This window comes from Ambystoma mexicanum, chromosome 2q (assembly GCF_040938575.1).
Source record: "Ambystoma mexicanum isolate Mex_15411 chromosome 2q, UKY_AmexF1_1, whole genome shotgun sequence".
Lineage (NCBI taxonomy): Eukaryota > Metazoa > Chordata > Amphibia > Caudata > Ambystomatidae > Ambystoma > Ambystoma mexicanum.
Window position 1 is genome coordinate 684198678 of NC_090924.1, and position 22053 is coordinate 684220730.

Consider the following 22053-nt stretch of genomic DNA (forward strand, 5'->3'; position numbering starts at 1 on the left):
GCAGGGGCGCCGAGTACAGGGGGGCTGCAGGGCCCGGGCTCCCCCCCTAGCAGAATGAAGTCGGGGCTGAGCCCCTCTCCCCCCCGCTGGAGAGAGGAGACGCAGTATGGATGGCCCTTTGTTCCATCCATACTGCGTCTCTCTCTGGCGGCCTGGGTAAAAGCCGGGGAAAAACGACGTTTAGAAATTGTGGGACAGATGCAAAGCAAGAGGCTCTTGCTTTGCATCTGTCCCTCAATCTCTAAAAATCGTTTTGGGTTGGGTATACTTCTACATCTGTGCACCGGGGTGCACAGATGTAGAGGTACACCCAACCCAAAATGATTTTTAGAAATGGAGGCACAGATGCAAAAGAAGTCTGTCCCTCAATTTCTAAAAATCGTCTTGGGTTGGGTGTATTTGTACATCTGTGCACCCCTGTTGGCAAGAGCGGTGCGCAGATATAGAGGTACACCCAACCCAAAACGATTTTTAGAAATGGAGGCACAGATGCAAAAGAAGTCTGTCCCTCAATTTCTAAAAATCGTCTTGGGTTGGGTGTATTTGTACATCTGTGCACCCCTGTTGGCAAGAGCGGTGCGCAGATATAGAGGTACACCCAACCCAAAACGATTTTTAGAAATGGAGGCACAGATGCAAAAGAAGTCTGTCTCTCAATTTCTAAAAATCGTTTTGGGTTGGGTGTATTTGTACATCTGTGCAACCCTCTTTTCAAGAGGGGTGCACAGATGTAGAGGTACACCCAACCCAGAAGGATTTTTAGAAATGGAGGCACAGATGCAAAGCAAGTCTGTTCCTCAATTTCTAAAAATCGTTTTGGGTTGGGTGTATTTGTACATCTGTGCACCCCTGTTGGCAAGAGCGGTGCACAGATGTAGAGGTACACCCAACCCAAAACGATTTTTAGAAATGGAGGCACAGATGCAAAACAAGTTTGTCCCTCAATTTCTAAAAATCGTTTTGGGTTTGGTGTATTTGTACATCTGTGCACCCCTATAATGTGTGTACTACCCAGAGGTTTCTAAGCACGGACTGAGGGAGCGAACCTGTGTTGCACGGACCGAAGGGAGCGAACCTGTGTTGCGCGGACCGAGGGAGCGAACCTGTTTTGCGCGGACCGAGGGAGCGAACCTGTTTTGCTCTGTGTCCCCGTGCTTCCAAGGTGAGCCCCTGAGCTATCCTTCCGATACTCTAAAGATCTGAAGTACATTTAATGATACAGAACCAGAACTATTAAGCAAGTCTGTCATCATCAGAATAACTCAACACTGTCATGGTTATACAAGAGCTCATATATTTAAAGGGATGGAATTACTCAGAATGTAGCAGCACTATTCAATAACCCAAAGTTCTTAAGCATAGTTGATGTGAAAATACAACACTTCACACCGTTGGGACAGTACTGCCCTTCTCACAGAGGCTTCTACACCTTTTATGGGGCAGCACTGATCCAGCCTACTGCTCACATGCTCAAAATTGTCATTTCTCAGCAGGACTGCAACACTATTCCATTGTGTTCTGTATGTTGAGTGCTTCTTCACCACCAATGTGGATTCATGGCTCTCTCCCAGTGTCTAAATAGTAGATCTGTCTACATTCAATTGGCAACAGGCATGTCCGGAGCTGCCAGCTGTCCATAAGATGCCGCTCATGATGTTGGGAGCCGTGATGGGGCAAGGGATAGAAGGCTCGAGACTGTCGGATAGCAGAATCAGCAGAGTCTTAAAACCTGCTCACTCCTTCTGGAGGGGCCATGGGGCAAAATGAGCCTGATCCCACATACAGGGGGTTGTTACCCATTTATCTCTCCTGAATGAAAGAATGAGCTCTCTCAAACACAAGTTATCACCCCTGCACACACAATGAATGAATATGGTATGGATCTATAGATCGAGAAAACTGGAGTGACAATTCAGAGTGTTTTAACAGAAATATAATTGTCTTCCCAGATGGGAGACTGACTCCATTAATATACATGGGGTCACTGAGATGACCAAGAGTGAAACTGTACATTCAGTTGTGAGATTACCAGCAACGGTTGATACTATGCTCGAACGAGTGAGGTGCCCATTCAATATATCACACTGTTTATAGGTGTGAGACCCATCCTGAATGCTTGCCCAAAGAGCCTTGGCCAGAGTTTCACACTGAAGAAGTGAGCATGTGATCCGGGGTCTGCAGCCCACAACACACAGGGGATTTCCATGCTCACACTTGTGAGATTTGCACCAAATTAGTGAGATTGTGCTCCAAGGTAGGAGGCACACACACAGTCTTTGCTCTGACGTTTGACACACTCAGGATGGGACGGCATTTCGTTCTCCCATCCTAGTTGTGTTTCTCTGCCTTTTGAGGGCTGCTACAATCTGGATGATTATAGAGGGGTGGAGTAGGGGCAGTGATGGCCTACTGGAATGCAACTCGAAGGCTTAAATCTGCTTCTTACTTGACTTTAATATATGCAGTACATCCTAGCCAATATTTCCACTGTTCTGCGCTGCGCGTGCCTCCATTCCCCCTCCCCCCCGCATACCGTTGCACCAAGTTGGCGACTACATAACTGCCAGTGATGTCACTTCCTGTATTTGCACACCCAACCCCCCCCCCCCCCCCCTCCCCCCCGGCAGGAAATTGAGAAGTCTGCTCCCCTGGTATACAGACATACACCGCATATGTCAAAAGGAGTGTCCGAGCGTGGTAGGACATTGCAAAATAAACTATGTCTGGCATTGGTCACTCGCGACCAGAACTGTGATGTGAGGGAAAGGGTGAGGAACCACCCGCTAAAATACAAATGGTGCCATGATGCTAAGCTGGGTGCAAAGGATGGAGAGGCACGTGTCAGAGATCATGTTCAAGTGAGGGATCCCCAACATAAAGTGAAGGGGTTGCCATGGTAATTGCCTCCTATGAAGGTTGTTCAGGTTGCCTGCAGTTGGGTCATACTGGAGAACGGTAAGAGGCGCAGTTTGAACAGGATCATGTGTGGTAGGTATTGATGAGCAAAGGACCGTGATGGAGGAGGAGGAAGGCAGCCTGGCCAATGGGAGAAGGCCCCTTGAGTGGCCGCGTTTGCAAAGACAGGGTGGATGTGCGAGGCCTTCCTGGGGTGGAGTCTGGTGAAGCTGATTTGCCTGGTGGTGGGGGCAAGGGTGCAAGGGGCGCGGGAGTACAACCTGCACAGGAGCACAGGAGTCCACAGAATTTGCAGAAATATGTGCTCAGCTTACTTCACGGCATCTGTACAAGAGGGTGTAGGCAGAAGGAATGTGTTAGTTACCGGAATGCAAATGTATACTACAGCAAACTTGACGCGTTATATTATTGGCATTACTCAAGCATTCTTGGTTCAAAGTATTGCTCACCATATTACCTTATTCTCCTTCTTGGTATTACTCAAACATTCTTCAATCAAATTATTGTTCGGTGTAACACTGTATGCTCCTTGCATCATATGTTTAATCTTAGTTTACTTAGTAGTTGTTCACTGTTTTATTACGTTGATGAAACTTATAAGTATTGTTATCTATATCTCAAGTATACAAACATTTGATACATTGGACATATGTTTCGGCATTTGACGGCATAGGACCCAGTACGTTACATAGTGTGAAAAAGCAAGCATGTGTTGTCATCACATGCCTCGTGCAGCAGGTCCCGCGGTGCCGTCTCGAGACCAGATTTGCATGTTGCAACCCTGGTGGCTCCGGGAGAGGGGTGCTGGAAGGCTGAGTTGTATACCCTCTTGATATACCTGTTTTTATTTTATTCATTTGTATTTTTAAAGCGCTCACGCAACCGTCGGGCTTCGAGGCGCTGTTACAGGATTTTTTTTGGTTGTTTTAGTTGCGTATTTATCGCGCGTTCGAACTTGTGTTGCTACGTGTCGTTTTGCTTCCAAGGCGTACACTTTGCCGCTGAGCTATCCTCCCGGGACTGTTCTTAAGTAAATCAAATCTACATTAAAATGCCTGTCCGGACACATGTAAGGGTTACAATGACAGCAACCACATATGAAATAAGGGCTGCAATGAGTATCATTGCATTGTTAATAGTATTTTAGAGCGCCTAGAAGCTTGCACAATCCGTCACGAAAGGCTATATGCAAATTGTATTACTGCAGAATACAATGACTCAGACAAAGGCGTTTCTACGCAATTATGTGCACGTCTCCCTCTACAGTACCTTGGCAAAGACAGGAGTAGTGACATTAGCAAGGAGCCTTGGCAGCCTACATTGCCAGTATCCTAGCATGCGCAGCGCGCTACATCTGAACCCAGACACATACCCCACTCAACAATGAGTTTCTTTCTGAACAAAATGATTCCTTACAAATGGATCTCAACATTGAGCTGTGTAAGCCAGAGACAAATATCTTTTGCATTTTTGCTGATGCACTAAAAGCAAAACATCGTTTTAGTTTCACGCGCGGAACTCATAATTCCAGCGTTTTATCAAAATCACTCTGGGTTGCTAAATGCCCAGCTGGCATGATCTGCGTGTTTCTGTGTAGGAGGGCGTTCTGAAAAACAACGTATACACATTTCTCCAAATGTTTGACAGTGTTCCGGGATGTGGACTTTTAAATTCAAGAGGGCGCTCATTGAAACGCGCAGATCGCGTGCCTAACCTTGCTGCATTTTTACAGCTTCATTTTGCAGTAGTACTTGGACACTTGGCCTCAAGAGGGCAGTGCTGATCTACCACGTCTCTTCTTTCGGCCTTGTTTTAGAGCTCATTTCCATCATAGTCGCAATGACGCAATGAAAATGTTTGGAAGTCAGAGCAGCGAATCAAATCCCATGACAGTCCGGCAAAACGAGAACATCTGGTTGACCTAATAGGATGTGTTTTAGGATGGCACAGCTGTAAGTGATCCGTATTACCCTTATGTATCTTGTTTAGAAGTGAGTGGGCTCCCTGGGCCTAAATAAAAACAATATTTAATAATTCTATATTTCTTAACTCTCCTCCAAATTCTAGATCAGAGGCCTCAAAGCCCGGTCCGCAAGAGATTAAATCCACTCCCTGTTTTTTGGACCTCTAAACAAACTGAATTGAATTATATTGACTCGCCATGAAAATTGTGGTTACTCTGAAAACATGGCGTGGAGCGGGCTTTTCAAGAGTCAGCCTTGGGGACCCCTGTTCTAGAACGCCAAGCAGGCATTATTAAAGAGGCCATGCGGCTAACACATTGCTTTCCCCTACTGCTGTTGCTTGAGGTATAGCAACCCTGCAGAATGTATATAACAGCAAAGATGCCTGTCTATGCTTCAATGCATAATTCCATATAAAAACATAACGCGCTCCTGCAAGCTAGAGATATGCAGCATTTTGTGGATGCAATGTGAGTCACTGAATCACACCGCATTAATAAAGGGAAACCTGGCCTGGTGCTCGCAGGACTGTACTTCCCCCTTGGCAATCCGCCATTTTGGCACCCTAGTGACCTGCAGGCAGTGGTTCTAGATGTGCAGATGTGCCTCTGCTGATAAGGCCCAAGGCCGCGAACTAGAACTGCTGTTTTGTATCCCAGATCCTGGGCGAAAGCGGTCATTTCTTTGGCGAACCCCATATTGCATGTGGCTCTTACCTTGAAGTTTCCTGGGTCCACTCTGAGGTTGTAGGCGTGCAGGTCACTGAGTTTCCAGAGGGCTTGGTCAAAGTCATCCAGATGTTTGGCGGCTTCTCCGATGGCGCCCAGTATCTTGGCCCCGTGCACCTGCAGATCAGCAGAACCCGGGCTGACATCAAGATGGGCGAAGTAGGTCCTGCACTGAGGGTAGCTCGAAAACATCCTGAAAAAATGGGTTCGTACTTTAGAAATAACGCCAATAAACTGGATAAAGTAACTGGATGCATGGTTTCAGAAGTGGACATACAACAGCGAGAGCTTATTCTGCTAGATATGCACTTTTAAGATCACTTGTTTTGAAGTTTTAGGGATACTGTAAAGTATCATTCCATATAAACTAGACACCTGTCAGTGACCCCAGAAACCCTCATGATTAGGGTTACAATTGCAGCGATGAGACCTTCTTTAGCAAAAGCACTACTCTTCTTCGCCTTTCCAAGTTCAACCCAGAAGAAATAATCTGGACGAGGAGCCGTGTGCAAAAAAAAATTTTAAAAAAACGACAGGCTGATTTTAAAAAGCTTTTAGCTGACCAACATGGGCTCCAGGAAACCAGCCTGCTGGGCGGCAGCAATGTCGCTGGCAGCACCCATTGTGGCACCTGCAAAGTCACCAAACCTGGTATAAAAGTCAACCCAACGACAAGGAATGAAGATTAAGCAAGCTGGCTCAGTGGACATGTATTCAGTCATCCAACAGAAAGACAAACAAAATGGCTGCCTCTCATAATCAGGAAGCATTGATTACCATTAACACACAGCCACGGCTGGCCTATCTGATGACAACAGGTGACGAGTAACTATGCGCAAGATCCAATGTGTGTGGGCACTGAGAAAGGTTCAGGTGACCTGGAGGCCAGTACATCAGTGCCCCCTTTTTCTGCTAGATGAGTGATAGTACCTGTTTTCACTTGTCCAAACGTTCCTCTGCACCGGGCCCGACATGATTGTATTGCGATTCCTGAAATTGGATGTGTCTTGGTGGGTTTAGGTCCTGCCCCCTCTTTTTGGAAGATTTATCTCTCTGGAAATATATAATGCAACGCCCTCTTGGGAGGAGGCCATGAGAGTGGCTATTCACAAATGTGGCCTCAGGCACCATGTTTCCGTCTACCACTGCTTATCATTATTAAACAAACTGTCTACTAAATGTATCTTGGGCAAGAAGTAAACTGGGCAAGTAGGCGGCAACTAATTATGCAGTGCCATGACAGTACCACATGTGGGTGCACACATGCCAGCATGACCTCATGTGGGTATGCGCAGATGGGGATCCCCAAAACCTGTGTCTTGCATTGTGGGGTTCCATGTTGCGTTTGGTTCAGTCAATCAACCTCCTCCATGGGGGACGCTTCTAGCTATGTATATTTTACAGCGCGCTGTGTCAATAGTAAAACCGGTGCACTCTATAAAACCATATCTGTTTCATGCGTGACTGGGATGGATATGAAGACATATATCAAAATACATGGACCCCGAACCAGCTTCCAATAATGCTCCATGCATTGGAGGCTCACCATGACAAGGACCTTTGAACAATACAAGCAGTGAAAACTATAATCAGTGGTCGAAGTGTATGAAAAGAAGTAGTGGAACAAAGTTCCCTGCTGGCCAGCTCCCACTCCCCACAAACCCCATCACCACGCCCCTCCCACACAAAATACACACACCCAGACACTTGAACCTGCTGTTTAAGGGAACGTTCAGTGCAGTGCACTGAAAGTGCAAGTTTCAACTTCTTCCTACACTTTCATTTTAAAACGAAACCATTCCGGACGATTTCTTTTTAAAATAAAAGTATAGGAGCTGTAAAAGGTAATTTAAAAAAGTAGAGGAGCCCCGCCCCCGACCGCTCCCGCTCACTTCGACCACTGACTATAATTATGTTATTTAGGTATCCAGTGAAAAGAGCACCACCACAATAACCAAACCAGCAATAATATTACCACTTCCGGATGGATGGATGGATGGCATTCATAAAGCGCAAACCTCGTTGGGAAGCAACACAGGGTACACCCGCAGGAAGGAGGCTACATGTGGGTTGTAGGGTGTCTTCAATGGGGTATCTCTGGAGGGGGGGGAGAAATAATTTGGGGGGTCAGAGTGATCAGAGATTTGGGAGATGTTCTTTGATGAGTAGGGTCTTCTGGAACTTCCTCAAACAAGGGCGGGATGGGGCAATTTTCTCTGCGTCTTTAACTTGTTTCAAAGGTAGGGTACGTAGCAGGACAATGCATGTTTCCTATTTCTTCATCTTGCGGTTCTTTGCTTCCAGTCCATTGATGTTGTGGCTTCTGGTGGTGCATTGGTCACCCTGGACGGTGAGATTCCTGCCCACCCAGTGTTTTAGTTATCACTGCTTTTGTTGGTGATCCAGGCTCTCTTGAAAATGATGCGTTCATGAAGGGGTAGCCTGTGCTGCAGCTTGAGAAGGGGGGATGTGTTCAGATCTTCTCAGTCCTGTGATGAGACGTGCTGCATCTTGCTGGATGTGTTTCAGATGGCCCAAGGTAGCATGTAGGACTCCACTAAAGAGGGTGTTTCCTCCACACAGGTAGGAGATGTCTAGGGCTTAAGCAACTGCTCTAAAGCTCTGGGGTACGATGAAAAGGCTTGGATCTGCAAAGGAGCACACACTGGAACCATGCTTTTCTGATCTTTGTGGCAATATTTGTTTTGCATAAAAGGTCACAGTTGATGGAAATGCTGAGAGATTTTGCTCTGGGTAAGAAATGAGGCATGATTCCATCAAGATTCATGTCCATCTGTCAATTCTGGATTTAGTATGATTGGTAGGGTTTCCTGGGAGAATGAATATGTTCTTTGTCACACTGACTTTCAGGTAGTTGCTTGACATCCATGATTGGATGAGAGACAGACAATCCTTGAGTCGATGGATGTCAGTGGTGCAATTGACCATTAGGTAATGTTGCATGTCGTCTTGGTGTATCTTGTTGTTGGTGTTGGCAAGGAGCCCCCCCCCAGAGGCTCAGGTGAAGGTTGATGATTACAAGGAACATTATGGAACCTTTTGTAACTCTGCAGGTTACTAGGAAGCACTTGGATCTGTTGGGGCCCATATGGATGAGACGGTAGGAGGCATGACATTGCAGGACAGTTCCATCAAAAGCCATGCATGTCCTGAGAATGTTGAGTAGGGATTCATGTTCAACTGTATCAGAGGCAACAGAGAGGTCGAGTAGGATGAATATGTTTAGTTCCCAATTGCCAGGGATCTACAGACCATCAACGATAACTTGGATGGTGGCGGTCTCTGCTGCAGTGTAGCCGGAATCCCGACTGGTAGTCCTGTAGAGGATTGTGCCCCTGGAGTGTAATGGTCTCCCCCATCACTTTGCCAAGCAAGGGGAGATAAATGAGGGTGTGGTAGGTGGCCAGGTAGTCCAGCTTGAGTGGGAGTTTTTTTAGTGAAGGAAGGATATGGCCCTTTTTTTAGTGCATCTGGGAAGGTGTCTTGCATGAGGGATGCATTGATGATGCTGAGAAGTAGTGCAAGTGCTTCACAATGAAGGACGGAAGGATGGTGTCTTTGCAGCTATGGGTGTCACAGCTGTAAAAGTGTTGGTTAGATCTTCTGCCATAATTGTCCTGAATTCTGTCCATTTTGATAGGTGGCATGCTGGTATGGGCAGGACATCTGTGGTGTGTTTGAAGCTGCCACTATGTTTGTTGATCTTGTCTGTGTAGAGGTTGCTGATGTTGTTGCATCTCTCTGTGCATTGCGGTATTGCAGGATCTGGCAGTGAGTAGATGGAGTGTGTCATGGCTTGGATGATCTCTCTGTTCTTGTTGGAAGTTCCATGATGGTTGTTGCTTAGCAGTTTGCTTCAGCTGTGGTGATGAGTGTGTTGAGTGCTGAATGAAAGGTTCTTAAGGTAATGAGGTCTTCTTATTGTTGGGACTTTCTCCAGAACGTTCTTGTCTGTGGGTGGAACATTTTTTGTCATTGAGTTCCTGTGTACACTAAAGCGTGGCAGGCGTATGTTATTGGAGTTTAGGTTTCAGAGGTGCCTGGGTGTTGGTTGTCCCAATGAGGGTCCGCTTCAGTGAGTTCACATTCTCCAAGGACTCGGACGCCAAGGCCAAGGCGAGGTAGCCTTCAACTGTGTCCATGGGTTATGGTTGTGTGTGTGGTGGGGTAGTATGGATATGGCCGCACATACTGTCCTGTCCACAGGTAGGGGGAAGACATTTGATGGCTGGAGACGTGATTAATGCCAGGTCAAGTGTTTTCCCAATCATGGTGTTGAGCAGTCGAGTAGAACATTTTGTGTCCGGCAAGAGAGAGTCTTTGCTCTTGCAGCTCTAATGAATATTCAGCAACGTAAACATGGCTTTTTCTGATCAATGAAAGATTTTGATTGGTCCCTTGCATTGTAATATAGCTCACTGGTGTATTGAATCTTGTGTTTCTGAGTGGGAGAGTTGAATGTTGCATGCATTGATGATAGAGAGCCTATACAGGCCCTGTGCTCTGTGTTACGGTCCAACCAAGAATCAAGTCAGAAGAGGTTCCAATGAGTTCATCCCCATTGATGACTAGTAGCGGGTGGAAGCCTATGAGCAATCAGTGGACACCGGGAATGGTTTAATAGCTTCATCAAGCACAGGAAGCGGCAGATAGGTGGGTCCTCCTTTGGGTCTCGCGTACATCCTCGCTGTCTGCAACATGAACAAGCTGCCTACTGCTCTCTCGTGATTCTCCGCAGCAGCAGCAGCTGGCTCCTGTGGACTCACCAGAGTATTCCACCGAACAGGCATCCGTCCTGGCCCTGGAAGAGCATGCATGGGTTGTCTGTGATTTGGACTATGGCTTACCCAGTTGACATTCACCAGCTTGCGTGTCAGCGGCCTCTCGGTTGTCTGAGAGTGGCTGGGCGGAAGATGCCAGAAGAGAATGATGATGAAGGCCTGCCTTATGGCCCTGCCTGGCGGGTGGACACCCTTGAGCACATGGAAGGGCTGCATCTGATGGCCAAACCCTGTTACTTCTCACACCCGCCCTTCAATGTGAGTATGGCCGATACAGAGAAGCCTCGACAGGAAATATTTAAAAAAGGAGTAGATGAAAGAGTGGGTTTCAGAGAAGGAGAGGCGAGGGAGAAGCCATTTTGGGAGACCAAAGCTCCAGGGAGCTGGCTGATGAAGAAGTGCTGGAAGAACACAACCACCCAGATGTACGTGCTGCTCTCATGATGACCGAGTCCTGGTCATGTGACTGGGTGAGGGTATCAGAGGGAAAGGAAGTCAGAACAGGGCAGTGCAGCCACAATAGCCAACACCCAGTGTGTATGGGATGGTGACCAGATTCCCTTGTTCCACTAAGGGGCAGGGCCAGCTGGGTATTACCGGGCAGGCACCCATAGGGCTACCCCATGGGGAAATGAAATGGGCGAATTTCCCACTGCCCTGCTCTGTTAGCTTCCCAGATCAGTACAGGGTGCGTAAAGCAGGTATAGTCAGTATATTACTGACAGGGCGCTCTGAGCTGGGTTTCGCTGCCGGGTGCTGGTACAGGGTGCACAGCGCAGAAGGAACCAATACTGTGCAGTTCACTGACAAAGCAGGCTAGGAAGCGTAGTTGAATGTACTGGAAAGACCTGCAGCACTATTTTCTGTTTAAAAGCAAAGTGGCACAGCTGCTGGGTGGTGGGAAATGAGCAGACATGATGCTGTACGTTCAGCACTGGATGCTCTGTTTTAAAGTTCATGGACAAACCCTGGTTTTACCATGCACAACCATGGTCCAAGTTCATGGCCTCTCCATGATTTACTACTGACAACCATGGATAGCAAATTGCTCATGGCCATACATGGCTGTCCAGGATCCTAAAGAGTGTGCATAGACATGGGCAAGGATCTTTGAATATCTTGGCATGTTTGTTTACCTTTTTTCTTTTTACTTTTGATTGTCAACAATTTGTTGTTTAATATTAAAACCATGTAGAGCCGTGAATGGCCACGGTCAGTGACAGTTACCCGCATAAAACACAGTTCCAGGAAGCACTGCTGGTAGAAGCAGCCAATCCCCTGTTCCATTTGCTTGATGACAATTCCAGAGTGCTCCATCCAGACAATCTACCACTGGGGAAGCTGACTCCATATAGAACCATGAAAAACAGACCTTTTGTGGCATCTCAGATGTAGTGCTTGCAAAGTGGAGGTGCGCACCTTCCAAGGACCCTAAGAATATCAGGATGGCTTTATGGAGTGTGTAGCGAACATATTTTAACAGTATTAGATGTAAATAAACATGAATATGTGCACTGTGAACTCTTCTTAGATATGTTGAAAGGAAAATATAACTTTCTGTAATCGTGCAAAGGATTGTGGGTATGCAATAGGCTCAGCTGTGGGAAACAGAGCTTGCAGTTCGCTATCCTGGTGGAAGAGGACCCCAGTCGGCCCTGCAATGCATACAATGTATGTCACCTGCTTACATTTCACGCTGGTTATGCTAATGCCATTTTTTTTTATTGAATAGACATTTGCGGGTAGAGGGAAAGGGGAATCCTTGGGGTTGCACTTAAATTAATTTGAATTTTAGAAGAGTGGGGGTTCAGAGTTGGGGGCTCCTTTGGAAGGTTGCTGAAAAACAGTAACTAGTATTTTATTGTTGATAGAAATACACTTTTTCCCCGCAAACATGAAGACCCCTTAAGACTTCACAATTACCCCCAAAGTAAATAGATGAGCAAAATCAAAGAAGCATGTCCATGGTTCATAAAAAAACCATGGTCAAATGACACTGAACATATGAACAGTCTTGAGGCTGAGCACGTTTGACAATGGACCGCTCTGATTGCCTTTCCTCGTACACTGGTTACATGGAGAGAACATGGATGCACTGTTGTCCATGTACAGATCATTGACAACAATAATTGATAAAGAGGGACGAGTGATGACAAAGGGCAACATGGTTTATCGATGATATCAAGGGCATTGCGATGATAGCAACTGAAGATTGCCTGTACATTTGAACCCCTGGTGCATGGATAGAGACCATGGACACAATTTGTAGACCGGCCATAAACAAAAATATCATGGACACAAATTAGAGACAGGACAGGGATGACCATGTATGCATACACATGAACTACTCTTTTTCTCCATGATACCACGGGAACCGAAAAAAAGGGCTAGGTGCAATCAGAGCTGCTATTTACTGCTCTACGGGACCTCCCATGGCCACATACCAAGGTCAGCCACTCCCAGTACTTATTTTACAATGTAAGAGTATGTGCACTTCATGCAGTCCATTGTTTTTAATGCTCTGCTCAGCATGTGTTGTGTGACAATGACTGTACTAGCTATATTTTTACTTCAGTCTGCAAAGTTGCCTTCTGAACTTTCCTCCTGGAGCATGTGTTTTTGTGTGGAGTCATTGGGCCTCATTACACGGTAGGCGGTAAGGGTTTACCGGTACCGGTATTTTACCGGTACCGGTAAATCCTTACCACCTTACTACGAGGTCCCTTTGCGGGTTGGGGATTTTAACGCCTGCTTTTTGCAGGCGTTAAAAATCCAACCCGCAAAGGCACCAGGGTGCTAATTACGGTACCGCAATTTGCGGTACCGTAATTAGCGCCTTCCCCATTCCCATTATGCCCTATGGGGCAAAAATGGGAATGGGGAAGGGCAATGGGGAAAGGGGGAATATATGGGAATGTAAGCCCTTATGTGAGTGTTTGTGTGATTGAGAGTGCATGAGTGTTAGAGTGTGCGCGTTAGTATTTGGATCTGCGTGAGGGCTAGTTATTTCTAGATCTTGCTGCTGCTGAGGTTGCTTCCTGATTAGAATCACTGAAGCTGAATCTGTCAGTAGATGGTATTGTGACCTTGAGCAAGCCTGTGCATGTGTCAGGGATTATGCGTGTGTTCTTGTGCACGTATGCGTGTGCAAATGAATAGTGGTGGGTGTGTGTCTATGTGTGTGTCTGTTTGGGTATATATGGGCTTGGGTGTGCATGTCCATAAGTGCCTAAGAGTGCAAGTGTGGATATTTGTTTACACATGTGTGAGTTTATATCTGTGTGTGTGTGTGTGTGTGCACGTGTGAAATATACCTGCTTGCAGATGTGAGATTGCATGTATTTATGCGTGAAGGGTATATATTTAAGTGTGTTGTGTGTTTAGGAGTGCATTTGTGCATATGGTGGGAGTACCTGGCTGTATGATATGAACACCTGGCATATGTTGTTAGTGGGCATATTTTGTCAGCACCTGGCATTTGGTGATGATACTGGGGCATATAATGCTAATAAGTGGAATCAAGTGTGAGTACCTGGCCACATCGTGGTATGGCCGCCTTTTGAGTTGAACATCAGGGCATATGTTGGTAATACCTTGACATTTTTATTGTTGAACACATGAATGCCCGGATTGCGTTATGATGAAATGACGAGCAGCAGAAACTAAGTTTTTAAAATGACTCAGAAAACGAATCTGATGGATGAAGACGGCTGCGTCTTATCTCTGAGTCTCAGACGAAAACCTAAAGGGGCCAATCTTGGCGAGATCAATCCAGTTAGTTGCGTCAAAGTGACAGCTGTAATTACAGTGCTCTGGCGCAAGCAATATATACTTTTCTTATTGCCGTGATATTTCAGGCAGATAGACAAGCTCTACTGTTCAGGTACATCTTTTCTAGTTGATCAGAGAAAAGTGAGAGCAGTATTACTGGTGATTAAAAAGGATGATTTCCAATACGTACTAAGGTATGGACTTGCTCTGCTCACCCAGAAAAGGGCTGGCCAGCCCCCAGAGTGGGCACTAAAGGGACAACCTGCATAGTGGCCTGCTCCTCTGCCCCCCCCAGGGGTATCTAGCACCTGCCTTGCTTCAGATGAGGTGGAAGTGTGTCCCTTGGCCCAGCCAGATCCGGCTTGGGCTCTAGGAAGAAGTCATAAGGCGGGGGGCTGTGGGGCTCTTTCACTTTGTTGGAGCCCCACAGCCTGAAGTCCCATCCTCCTGTAGAGAAGGTGTTAGACTTGCCCCCCTCAAACTGAATGCAGATAGCTTGTCGGGCTGCCCAATAGTTTTAGTGTTGCAAAAATCAGAAATGTGCCTTGTAGGCCAAAAAGCACTTTGAAGGGCGACATACATTTTATTAGGGTCAGAATGCCTTACGCAGCAAAGGGCATCTCTGGTAGCACACATTTAACATAAATATCGAAAATCTAGGCTTAAAACCAAGCAGAAAATGAGTTCTGATTAAAAACAGATTGGTCAGCCATTTGACTGAGACAAGGTCAGGCAGATTCTGAAATGGCTGCCAATGGAGAGAAAATGGTTGAATACTGCAAAATCATGCTGAAATAATTAAATAATTCTCTAATAGCAGTTAATTGAAAGTGCACTAAAGACAGACAGGTCTGTGTCTATATTTAGGACTTCTTGGCAGCAAGTCTGACATTGATGGGCTGAAGGAGGCTAGTTACAGTCTGGAAAGTACCAAGGTAGACAGAATAGATGTTAAATTAGCAACAAGTATGTTTGGTGCATAGGCTGGTCACTACAGCTGAAGCTTATATTTAGATTCTTTTGGCAAGAAAGCATGGTATAACCTCCCAAAATGGCCTTGGTGGCCTGCCAAAGGCTGTTTCTTTCCAGACATCAAAGGATTTATAATGAGTTTTTGACTGAATCACACACAAGCTAAAAGGTCAGGTGCCAATCAAGTGAGGCCTGCCCAGTTATGTCTGGTAGGCCTACTTATTGACAGTCAGGCCAACCAACCCCGGTATAGGAAGGGTTTGTCTTTAATTGTAAAGAGCCAATCAGTGTGTATTGCCTAATAAAGTAAAATGACCTCAGCTGTAAAACAGTATATAAGGAACTAATGTTAAAAGAGAGTTCAGGGCTGCTGGTGGTTTTCCTGCAGTCTGTTGTTTGATTCCTGGTATCCTGAAGAAGTATTAAAGGATGTCTTTGAAATTCAGCCTGAGTCTCTGCCTGCCTCCCTGCTTGGTGTCCAACCTTTCCTCCCCGGTCCAGAGGTGTCAGAAGCCCAGAGAGGGCATTGGGCCCTGTTCTTCACTCCCTCTCTCCTTGGTAAGGTAGGATGAGCAAATTGCTGGTATTCTTCGAGTAGGTTGAAGGGATTCTGTCATTTTTATGAAATTTGAGAAGTTGATACATTTTTCTTTTCAGTGGATTTCGAAGGGTGTAAGATAACAAGTATGTTTTGTTTATAAAGGTGTGTGATGCGTGCTAACTTTTCTTTTTCTGTCACAGGCGTAGTTACAGGGTGGTCCTAGCCAGGGAGGAGTTTGACGCTGCCGTTTTGTCCGTAGGCAGTTCCCGATGGCTGCACTCGAGACAAATTCAGACGACGGTCCCTGAGTCCCTTATGGACAGTTGAGACTCCTCGTCAGCGAGGTTCAGTGGTCACAGGAAATGACGGCTTGGCAGTTGATAACCAGAGGCGGACGTCTGCTACTCTGCAAAACCGGAAAAGCCTGGGTAAAACCCTAAAGGGCCACCTTAGAAGTCTAAGGAGATTGTTTAACTAAGTGGCTAGGACTGCTCCCCAAATTGTGTATGACTCCAATAAATGTGATCTTGTGTTCCCAAATTCTATACAAATTGTCTGTGTGATTATTATGAATAATGTAACCATTGTATCTATGTCTTGGACCCTGGGGAAGAGGGGGGGCATAGTGGGGGATAGCCCTGCTAAGAGGCAGGTGGGCCTGCTTAGCATGGTGGGGAGGCACAGTGGCGCTACGTTGCTTATCCTTCATGGACAGCCACAAGAGCATGTACAAGCAGAGATGGCTGCAGTCTTGTCCGATTATACTTTTAAATTAAACTATATAACATTTATCTTAGAATATTAAGACAGTGGGATGGACAATGGATTTGATTACAGGACTCTTTTTCTCAGGCATAATTTTAAGAAATTGCTACCTTGTAGTCCTCTGAGATTGGTCAGATCCTTGTTGGCTGGGAAAGCAACCTTCAGGAAAGAGAAGTTGGGAAGAGATGCAAAACTTTAGACTCTGCTGGCACCTCTCTCTGGAAGGATCTCCCTGTCGCTGTCTAATTGATCTACACAACCCGCCGTGATTACTGACCCTGCTTGAGGCTCCATGTTCCACTCCATTGAGTCGGAACTGTGATCCATGCAGTTGACTGTACCTTGGGTGGCATGTATGCCTTCACGATCACTCTTGCACTTAGGGTATCCCCTCGAGCGTACCCTTCTGGTTCAGTTCCTTCCTTGGCCTATTTTGTTGTTTGCACTGCTTTCCCTCGCTTGCCCTTTGCATTTATTTTATGTGCTTTTCTCCTAGGTATGTTTATGTTGCATTTAATTCATCTGAATGGTTCCAACGCATTTTACATTCAGTCTTTCCCAATCACCCTTCTCTTTTGAAATGGAGGGCCTAGGAAGCAACTGTGCTGAACGTTGGTGCCTTGTAAAACTCCAATAAATAAATAAGATTTGGAACAAATGTAGAGGGCCTTTACCAGGCAGGGGATGCTTGGAAAGAAATCCATTTCCACCATTGACCTTTGAGAAATATTGAGTGATGAAGTGTCAATGGGCCAGTCTCCATTTCACCAATAAGCATTCTAGTTGTCACTAACTGGTTTCTTTGGGTACGATGGCTGAACCAGCTACCCAGCCTGCCCCCATAGCAGGGACACATCTATTACATGGTGGTCTAGGGCGCAGAAACCTGAGGTAGGCCATCAGTTAGAGTAGTGTATGTCTGAACAGAGGCAGGTTAAGCTCTGTGCTTTGAATTCAGCCACTGTCATGATAAGGGCATAAGCCCACTAACCCAGGTAGGCCTTACGTCATTTTCAAATTACAGCTGCTAAAAGTTAATTGATTGACTCTGCGGTACACCTGCCACTAAGTGCACTCAAAACCTGGAAACAGGCAGGTGCCCTATGTAGAAACAGGAAGCGCAGCATTGTATGAAAAGTCACACAACTGTGCCGTGTAAGCGAGAGCAGTCGAGGTTGATGTTGGGGTCACAACACAAATGTCCAGTAGGAGCCCAGGAGTTGTTTGGCTTGCAGGGATAGAACATACCTCTGACAGGTTTCATCTGAAGGCTGCTACACAAGCCAAGCCTCTCATAGGTCTGTCATATGCTTGTGGCATCGGACACTGGCATTCTGACCAGGCTTCATTGATCTGGCAAAGCGACGTTCCTCACAGATCTCAGGCAAAACATTGTTGAATTCATTTTTGAACTTGTATTTTGAGGAATTCACTGCATACATCCCACATTTCACCACCTGCACCTTCATGTTTTTTCATTTGTCTAGAAAAGTCCTGAATGACAGACCATCCAACATAGCCTGTACAGTCCACGAAAACGTGTGTGAAGAGCTGGTAGGCAGGACAGGGAATAACTCCACTGCTTGAGGGAATTTACAGATACAGGCGGAACCCTCAGCAAAGCAAATTAGGAATTGATTTTCTACCCAAAGAGATTCGTCTTCAACTTGAATGTCGATGTGCTTTTGGGTTTCTACACCCCAACACCCTTCAATTAGACACTGGCCACCTGATCAGTCCAACTCCACTCCATTCTGACTGTCTTGATATCATCAAGAATTGAAAGAAATCCACTTAACCTACCTCTGTTCAGCCCATAATACAACATATCTCCAATCCACCAGATGTACCACATCTAGCAAATAGCAGAGAACCCTCTCACCCCTCCTCCATAGTAGCTTCCTTCACTAGAACAATAGTGCTCTGCAACACTAGTCTTGAACAGAAGCCTGCATGCTCCTATGTGTGGCAGGGAGCAAAGCTATACCAGCCATGCATCCGAGCCTGCAGGCTGTTGTTTCCGTAGACATCAGTTGATGATAGAACCCCACCCCAAAGTGACATCCCGGGAAGCAATGAAACACGACCTTTCACCCCTTGGCAAAACAGGACGTGGCATCAAATAGCATTGTTCCTAAGTACACTAAATTACTGTGAATCCAAGCAGACGTCCAAGGCCAAATGATATGTTATTGTATAGCACTTACGCTTAAGCTATTTTTATAGAACAAATATGCATGCAATATCACCCAACCTGTGTTGGTACTCATTTATCGACCTAAGAAGGATGAAAGGCTTTTTGAAGAAAAAAAAAATGTGAAAAAAAAATATTTATTTTTTCTATTTGTTTTCTTCCAAACCGGCGCAGGCATGGCCAGAAACCAGCCCCCACTCCCCAGGGACGTTTTTGGCCAGGCCACGGGCCAATCCGACCCTGTTGGGAACTGGGCCGAGAGTGACCACTTCACACTTTTCATCACATTGAAACACTGCCTGAACTTGGATGATTGGATAGTACTTGGTGCACTCTCCATGAATAATTCCCTTAATAAGGTCTCATGGCATGATAACAACAAGAAAGCTGTTATCAAAGCCCCGTCCTCATTGGGAATATGCTTTGCCATTTGGGGAGACATAAAACCTATTGATATGAGCACTCCAGAAAGAAGTGCCATCTCCTATTTCGAGGCCTGTATGGAACAAATTAAAGCCTGCTCAATGGGTCGCCAAAGAGCCTGCCACAGACTGGGTAAGATCCACTCTAAGGCTCATTTACGCAGCTATGATCCCGAAATACATCCGAGGAAGACGCTGCTGCATCTCGCGCTTTGTTCAATTGCCCATCGAGAGTTAGATTCCCAAGCACACATGGGGACAGTGAAGGAGGAGAAAAAACGCTATGGGAAACGCATTAAAAACCACAAAATTGAAAAGAACTGCAATAAATGATGTACTCTTGTGTGCGTTTGTAAAACAAATGACCCTTTGCTATTCTGGAAAACAGTCAATGGCAAATCTGCACAAGACCGAGACTTCAATGGGGTGCCCAGTGAGTTCTGGCCTTTGTAACGCCCCATAAGTAATGCCGCAGAATATACAGAGTGCAGTCTGGCATTACACTAAAAGTATCCCTGATGTTGAAGGAATTATCAGAACTTCCAAGAGCTCGCAAGCACCTGGCCCAGATGAAGCCTGTAGCTCTCTTTTGAAGAAGGATCCAGGCAGGTGGGCAGAAACTTTACACTGGCTGTTCATGTGGATTGAAACGACTCAGACCATACCGGATTCCTGGCAATATAGTATCATCATGCCGATCCACAAAAAGGGAGACCTGAAGACCCCAAGAACTACTAGATGCTTGTAATGCTGGATATTCCGGCAGGAATCTTTGCTCGCATCATTCTAGACGAGTTGGAGGACTGGACCCTGAATAAGAACATCATTCCGTTGAACCAGACAGGGTTCCGGAAGGCTTGTGACACTACCATCAACAAACAGCTTGGCCATGGTCATATATATAGAGAGAATGCCACAAAAACAGCTACCCGCCTACACACGTACTAGGTGTGTCTAGTTGCAAAAAGTGCTACCTTTCATGTCGGTTAATTGATAACGACAGAAACAATAGAGATATACATCTTTTAATTTATGAATACAAAACACTCAATAAGATTTATATTAAAAACAGAGACAAAAAATGAATTTTGTTTATACATAACATCACATAAAAAACATATAGTGAAAGTCAATATTTTCAACCAAAAACAATTTCTTTGAGCTTAACACAATCATCGTATGATGGTGATGTTGTGGGTTAGTAAGGGTGTGAGGTGAACATCTTGTTATTTCATGAGACCTAAAGTGACAATTATCTTGTCCTTGACTCTGTCGACAACGAGAAGTGTGTTTCTGGGTCCTAGCAATGTTTATTAAACAAGGAAAAACACTCTGTAGCCAGTTTAAAGATGCTATAAGATGTGTGCTGGACCCGTCTTCAAGACTTTGTATGAAAATACCCGAAATTGGATGTCAAAGGTAGTTCATTGGTTGATGCCCTTCACATATGGCAATCTAAAAACCAAAACGAAAAAGCTGTGTTGGTAACATGATAAAAGAACCCAATTAGAGTGTAGTGTCTCTGTTGGTGTGCACATGCAACAGTTTCCACTAACCTTTCAATTACTTGGTTGACGTGTGTCGCCTCAAGTTAGGTATGAATATGGACGAAATTCAGTTGTCCAGACTGTGAATTTTCACAATTATTAGAGCTAGAAAATAATTTTTGAATGATGAGTGAACTTTAAAAGTATATGTTTTCAATTCCTTTTGACTTTGTTCATTGTATATAAAAATGTAATCATTCATCTGTGACATCTCTGTTAGTCATATGAAAGCCCCCAGAGGGGATCTCTGTCTACTTTTTTTAAAAAAAAGACAAAGGGAACATCTTAGTTTAAGCCGAGATGTATGTTACCTAAAGTAACACATCTGTTGTTCTGGACTGAATAAAACGATCATGTGAAAAACATTTGGTCCATGCTATTTTTAAATGAATAAGTACCTTTCAGGAAAAGAGAAGTGTGCTTTTATTAGCTTCAGCAAGCCGCAAGCGTATTTGCGCGTGTCTTGTCCAATGGTGCCAAGATGTGATGCTCGCCCGATCTGTCAATATAAATGCTAAGATTTAGCGGCCAGTAATTATCAGAAAGGCCTGTCTGTGAGTATTTCACGGGCGCGGTATCTCATGCAATTACCTTCGTGAAGTATTGTTAATAATGACTCTCAGGCTCCAACGCTGTTATTTCTTCGTGGGGATCTCATCCAGTGGCTGCCGGATGTTCTCACACTCGCGTATAGGGAAACTAAACCCGCGCTGTACAAACGGTCTGGTTAAATGCGTCCGCCATCTTGAGATAAAAAATGGCAGGCGCGACCGAAAAAAGAAGGCCTAGCATGCAGAAAAGACTTTAATGACAGCCTAACTCGATGCGTCTGCGTCTGAAATGAGCGGACGCGGCCAACAGAGATAGCTTATTCAAGGCACAAAAAGAAACCTTATTGCCATCTGTAGTTTATTGTAATTTGCCAATGTGTGGGCATACGTACTGGAGGGGTAGTTGAGCCTACATGGTAAAAAAAGCATTTTTGCTCAGATGAAAAATTGAGTCACCTATTTGCGATAATGTGGCAGAATTTTAGTCTAGCTGGGAAAATCATTAAGGAAGCAGTAGCTTCCAAACCAGTGCCAAGTGTGCATTTTTGGTGCTGGACATATAATGACCAAATTTGCATGTTTTTAAACCTGCATCTTTTTTGTGTGTATCCCGCCTGTCCTTTCATATTTGGACAGTGTGATGAACTAAAGCAGCAAGGAACTAGAGTGTGATGGCATATAGGAGGTCGTTAGTGGCTTATTTATGCAAAAACAGGCTCCATTCAATTCCAATATTAAGACCAGCTCGGACAGTGTTCAGATTATAGATCCATTTCTGCTCGAGCTGTCTCAGTTTACGATCTCGATCCCCTCCTCGGGGATGAGCTGGCACTGTTTGAATGATAAACCATTCAATGTCTTCAGCAGTGTGTTTTGCTTT

The 22053-nt window shown here is 45.4% G+C and overlaps 1 protein-coding gene across 1 annotated transcript in view; it reads right to left on the reverse strand.

Moving 5' to 3' along the window:
* LOC138569679 (hemoglobin larval subunit alpha-like) overlaps nt 1–22053 on the reverse strand; it is a 47639-nt gene that overhangs the window by 9267 nt on the left and 16319 nt on the right. Inside the window, exon 2 of the mRNA XM_069647867.1 lies at nt 5597–5801. Within this exon, the coding sequence (XP_069503968.1) occupies nt 5597–5801 (205 nt within the window). The remainder of the gene's footprint in view (nt 1–5596; nt 5802–22053) is intronic.